Below are 6,393 nucleotides of genomic sequence, written 5' to 3' on the forward strand. Positions count from 1 at the left end.
AAGGTTATCAAATAATGAGCAATTGAGAATATTAGAAGTGCTCGTTCAACATTAAGATGTATAATCTTTTAAGTTTGGCATCGTAATGATTTTTTTAAAACAAAAAAAAGCATTTGGAATGATTTCTAAATTTGAACTCTTAATGTGCTTTCATTTTTATTGTCACGTAAGCATAAAGGATAGGAATATTGATTTTTTTGGGGAGTGATAATGGCTAAAAATTAAGATGTGCAATTGTGAACAAAACTTAATGTGTGTGTTTTTTGTGATAACGACTAAAAATTAAGGTGTAATTTTGAACATAACTTAATGTGTTTTTTCTAGTTAAATCTTGATATCAAAGAAAGACAATTGTGTAATCAATTTCTATGTAAAACACATCAAAGAAAGACAAGGGGATAATTTGAGTATGAATAAAATATATGGTTTTTGTCTTAAATTATCATGGATGTGTAGTACCTAGGGTTTCACAAGACCATGAACAAAGTTTGGAAAAATAAAGGTTTAATGTAATCAATGAAATTTATTGAATTAATAAAAGTGTGCTAAGATTATCATGAAAATTTGATAATTATCTATTAAGGCTTGCAAATTGAGTTTTATATTAAAAAGTACACATATATATTTATTGAGAATTCATTCACAAAAATGGATTTTGGTTTGTTTTTACTCGGAGCTTGAGTGCCAAAGGTAGATCAAATCAAATATGCTTTTTGTTATGGGAATCCTATGTGCTCCTATGTGCCAAAGGTAGACCCAACTCTTGTAGATGGTACTATTAAAGATATTCTACAATGTACGAGACCTAAATAATTATGCTTCCATTTTGAGAATGGAAAGAGTCCAACAAAGTCCTGGGTATGTGAACACTAATTAGGAGATTGATATGGTTATTAATTTCTTAAGTTGTAAGAGTTAAATATTATGATATCACATCCTAAAGTATATATGGGTCCTAAAGTATATACGGGCTACCTCCTAGGCTATAGTTTAATAGTAGCACCCATGCATCGAAAGAGGTATTGGGTTTGATTCCACCTTGGTGGGTACATTGCTGGCATCTCAAAATTCAATTCCCTCTCTTGCAAAAAAAAAGGGCTAGCTAAAAGAGTTATTAAGTTTGAATCTACTGTGGTAGTAGGTACATTGGTGGCATCTCAAAATCTTTTTTTGGGTGAATTAGCAAGACGGTTAAATCTCAAATGATGCGAATGCTTATGAAGTTATATGGTTAAGTTCAACTAATATATGTATTATACAAGGGAATGCTATGGTTGTGAAGTGTTCGTAGCATCATACGTTGAAAAACGATTTGGGTAAAAGACGATGCCTTTTTTCATAGCCAAATGTGACTATAAAAAGGAATAAGGCCTAGGGGTAATCACTAATATCATTAATAGATTTGAGCATATGGGGTTGTTAGACATTGCTCTTTGTTGGATGAATAAAAAATATACACTTCTCTAGGCTTATAGTGAGTACTAATGGACAACCAATACAACTAACATATGGCTACAAGTGTGTCTCTATACCCCTTATAAATAAAATGAATAACTCCTTGAAGTGACTTACATTTTCTTTGAACCAAAGTTGTATACTTTCAATGTTTGTTATGTAGTGTCCTAGCTCTCTAGAATTGGAAGAGCCACCCAAGCATGCCTAGAATTTGAATTAAAAAAAAACAATGGTTCAAATTAATAATGCCCTTTCCAGATTTTCTTACATGATCCTTCTAAATGCTTAGATGGATTATTCCATTCATCCAAAACCTATCAACATCTCATAAGCTCCCTTCCCGATCCCTTTGGTAGTAAAACTAAGAGCTTATGTACATGTCGTAGGGCCTTCCCAGGAGGTAGTTCCTTGTGTCAATTGTGTGTGACATGCCTTTTAGTGCAATACACTTTTATGCCAAAATACACCCACTTATAATTTCTAACATGTGTAAATAGACATGCTTTTCTAGTGCAATGAAAATCTTTAATCAATTAGTAGATGAACGTGGATTCTCTATTAATACTTTTCCTTGTGTAGAAAAGATACAATTTGCACATATGATGATGAACATGAATATTTGTTTATTAATATCCAATGTGAAAAAGGATGTGATTTGTTGGTAGTACCCAATCATATAGAGTAAAAGAGGCAATATACAAGGACAATAATTCTGGAGGAGATCATTGATTCTTGAATAAATGCCTTCTATTTGCTTGATTTATGGGTATGAACTTAACATATTCCCAATGCATTCGTCCTTTGAATGTTGGATTAAGTTATGTGGGAGTGACAAAAATTTGTGAATAAACTTAGGAGCATGTTATGTAGGGCACCTTTTTATCATATTCAAGTTTGTCAATAGAAAAGGGCTTGTAAAAAATATAAGATTAGTTTGAGAAGGCTAGAAGATGCATGTGTGCGGGCACACATAGTACATTGGGGAAAGATGCTTCTGTTTGTGTGTGCCTAGCCGAGGAGAAGATTGTGATCCTATCTCTATCTTTGTCCACCTCCCTTGTGGTCTCTCTCTCTATCTTTGTCCACGCCCTTGTGCTCTCTCTCTCTCTCTCTCTCTCTCTCTCTCTCTCTAAAACACGCAAGGAGAGGGCTCACAAGGTGTCCTCTCTCTCTCTCTCTCTCTCTCTCTCTCTCTCTCTCTCTCTCTCTCCGAGTGTTCAAGGTCGACGACCAAGCAAGATGGACGCTAGGTATGATGAGGGTGTGGAGTGGCTGGCACACACACACATGTAAATATTAGTATATACAATATTATGTTTTAGATACATAGGCACATGTACTTATACACACACACACATAATTTTAATTAATTTTGATTAAATTAATTAAAATTAAAAATATAAATAGACACACATAATTTTAATCAATTTTGATTAACTTTAATGTGTGGAGATGTAGCAACATCATTGCCACGGCCTCATCTTGAGGCAATATCATGCACGTGACTCTCTGAGTGCAAGCCTCACCATTGCCTAGCCACCTTAGTGCTTGTTTGTTGCCGTGTCTCCTTGTTCTCCGTCTTAGCAGTCTCGACATCTCCCGCCTCCACCTACGAAGTAGACCATATAATAAAACTCTTCAACTCATCAAGAAGGACAGTTTGCCAAAATCCATGGTTAATAAGTAATAGATATATATATACACTTTAGATGTCACAAAATACTTTACTTTTTAACACGCCCATCCCATGAACCGTCGGATGCGCGAGCGGGATCTGATCCGTCCGATGGATCGGTGGGTGCACAAGTAGTGGGATCTGAGCCGTGCGATGGGCTGGCAGGCAAGGTGCATCGTTAGATGTTAGCAGTGGGACCTGAGCCGTGCGATGGGCTGGTAGGCAAGGTGCATCGTTAGATGCAACAACTAGTGCGGAAGTAGTGGAATGTGGTGCATCCGGCGGGGTATAAATTGTCCTCGTGTTTCTTCTTTATTCGCACGTCTTTCCTCTCGCAATTCCAGGTATGCGTCTCTCTCCGCACAGCTTCGTCTTTGCAGGTCCTAACCTAAACCACGGCTTCTGCCCCATCTTTGCAGTTTTTTTCTAACCTAATCACTCAAGGCCCTTTGTTTTCCTCAAGTCTAATGCTTCCTAACTTTTTTGTCCCAAGTTTTCTGTATTATTTTTTGCACTGCCTGTCTGTTTTCAAGGTTTATGCAGGTTTTTAGGTTTTCTCCATCGCGTTTTCTACGTTCTCTGATCATGCTTCATGTTTAGTAGGTTCTTAGGGTTGATTCGTGGTCTCCAGGCTCTTAGCATCAAGGCAGAACTACATTTCGCTAGGGCTTTTGCATGTTGTGCAGCTAGATCTCCCAGTCTCTGCAAATTATTCTTTCAAGGTTTCTGTTGCATCGTCCTTTCCATCGGTTTTCCTGAGATCTCTCTTTCACCATTTTCTAATTGCAATATGCAGTTCAAGCACTTGTAGAGCTATGCATTCAGGCTTTTAACGCTCTTCTCTTTCAACTAAGCCTTTTCCAAGTTTCTCGCATTGCAATTTCTTGGACTCCGATTAGATCTAACGCCTTTTAAAGGAGTTCTGGTGTCTCTGGGGTTTGGGGAGTCTTGAGAATGCGAGATTTCAATGGAACAATCAACAAGATGTGTAGGGGCAGTCATCGTTATTAGTTGATTTCATTTCACCTGCGCAGGTTAAATACAAACGACAAACCGGGAAGAACTTGCCGTGTATTCTCTCTGTCTCTCGTGATTTGATTGCAGAATACCCGTCTCCCATTCTCTGTCTTCCGATTATTATGATTGGATTGCAGAACGCTGCCTCCTATTTTCTGTCTACTGATCTGTCCCAGTCACCATAATGGTTGGGAATGGGTTCTGGTCCACCCATTCGGGCATTACCCTCTCAGCCACCTGCAGGAATGGGTGTCCCAGTGTTCGTTCCCTATGCTTTGACGTGTTGGTACACTGCCCCTCCCCAAACCACCCCCTCCCCCCCCCACACCTCTAGCACTGTACATACAGATTGCCACTCAGTAATTCCTCACATTTGCAATATCCGGCTTCTTTTCTGGACTTGCATTTATGCTTTCTGTGCATCCAGAATTGAGACGGAAAAAAACTATTGTTGTGCCATTTTGGGATCTTCCATTTTTGTGTTAGGCTTGAGAGACCAAGGTTGAGGCATCACTGGGATGTGTTAAATGTGTATCCAATATTGAGATGTAGAAGCGTTATCTTGGAATTTATCTTGTTTTGAGTTGAATTCGATCTCATTTAGACCAAGTGGGAGCTTGAATTGTTTGTGATTTTGATATGGAACTTGGCTGCTTGATTTGTCCAGAACTGGCTGTTCATATGTTGCATCACTCGTATCACTGATACTTGACATGGTTGTTGTTCTAACAGGGTGCTCATCAGGTTTTGGAATGGAGACCTTCCTTTTCACTTCCGAGTCTGTGAATGAAGGACACCCTGACAAACTCTGTGACCAGGTCTCTGATGCGGTGCTTGATGCCTGCTTGGAGCAAGACCCTGAGAGTAAGGTGGCATGTGAGTCCTGCACGAAGACAAACATGGTTATGATCTTTGGTGAGATCACCACCAAGGCCAAGGTGGACTATGAAAAGATTGTGAGGGACACTTGCAGAGAGATTGGCTTTGTGTCTGATGAAGTAGGACTTGATGCCAACAACTGCAAGGTGCTTGTGAACATTGAGCAACAGAGCCCAGACATTGCGCAGGGTGTCCATGGACACTTTACCAAAAAGCCTGAGGAAATCGGTGCAGGTGATCAAGGTCACATGTTTGGCTATGCCACTGATGAAACGGAAGAGCTTATGCCTCTGAGCCATGTGCTGGCTACTAAGCTTGGAGCCAAGCTCACTGAAGTCAGGAGGAATGGAAAATGCGCCTGGTTACGCCCAGATGGCAAAACTCAAGTCACAGTTGAGTATAAAAATGAAGGTGGTGCCATGGTCCCTATACGAGTGCATACAGTGCTCATCTCAACTCAGCATGATGAGACAGTCACCAATGATGAGATAGCTGCTGATTTGAAGGAGCATGTTATCAAACCAGTGATTCCAGAGAAGTACTTGGATGAGAAGACCATTTTCCACCTTAACCCCTCTGGGCGTTTTGTGATAGGGGGCCCTCATGGAGATGCGGGTCTGACAGGAAGGAAGATCATCATTGACACTTATGGTGGCTGGGGGGCTCATGGCGGTGGTGCTTTCTCTGGCAAGGATCCCACCAAAGTGGACCGTAGTGGAGCTTACATTGTAAGGCAAGCTGCCAAAAGTGTTGTTGCATCTGGGCTTGCCCGGCGCTGCATTGTTCAGGTGTCTTATGCCATTGGTGTGCCAGAGCCTCTCTCTGTTTTTGTGGACACATACAGGACCGGAACAATTCCCGATGCAGAAATTTTGGAAATTATCAAGCAGAACTTTGATTTTCGTCCTGGCATGATTGCTATCAACCTTGACCTGAGGAGAGGAGGTGGAAAACGCTATCAAAAGACTGCAGCTTATGGCCACTTTGGTCGTGATGATCCAGACTTCACATGGGAAATTGTGAAGCCCTTGAAGCATGAGAAAGTGCAGGCCTGATGGCTGAGATACTGAATTGAAACTATTGTTATTGAATATGCTCTACGTTAAGTACGCAACCAACCTTGTATCAATGTATTCTTTTTAAGAATAATAACTAAAAGCTCTCAAAGTGGCTGTCAATCTTTATGCTAGTCACGAAAGCTGCGATGATATTTTCACAAAGATGTGTTGCTATTCTACATGGAAGTGGATTTTGAGGTGGATTGTGTGTGAGGTAATTGCAGCCCTATCTGGACATCTAGGTACTTGCCTCATGACTCACATGCTTTGTTGCTCCATAAAGTTGATGTATGTGTTGTTACCAAGATG

The 6,393-nt window shown here is 40.1% G+C and overlaps 1 protein-coding gene across 1 annotated transcript; it reads left to right on the forward strand.

The window, feature by feature from the left end:
• The first annotated feature begins 3,439 nt into the window (after positions 1–3,439).
• LOC147625739 (S-adenosylmethionine synthase 2-like) lies at positions 3,440–6,193 on the forward strand. The gene has a single exon (XM_086817274.1). It carries the CDS (start codon positions 4,861–4,863, stop codon positions 6,079–6,081), a length of 1,221 nt encoding a protein of 406 aa, XP_086673400.1. The 5' UTR covers positions 3,440–4,860; the 3' UTR covers positions 6,082–6,193.
• Positions 6,194–6,393: the final 200 nt, after the last annotated feature.

The sequence above is a fragment of the Cibotium barometz genome, chromosome 23 (assembly GCF_041138505.1).
Source record: "Cibotium barometz isolate CiBa-2024 chromosome 23, ASM4113850v1, whole genome shotgun sequence".
In the NCBI taxonomy this organism is placed as follows: domain Eukaryota; kingdom Viridiplantae; phylum Streptophyta; class Polypodiopsida; order Cyatheales; family Cibotiaceae; genus Cibotium; species Cibotium barometz.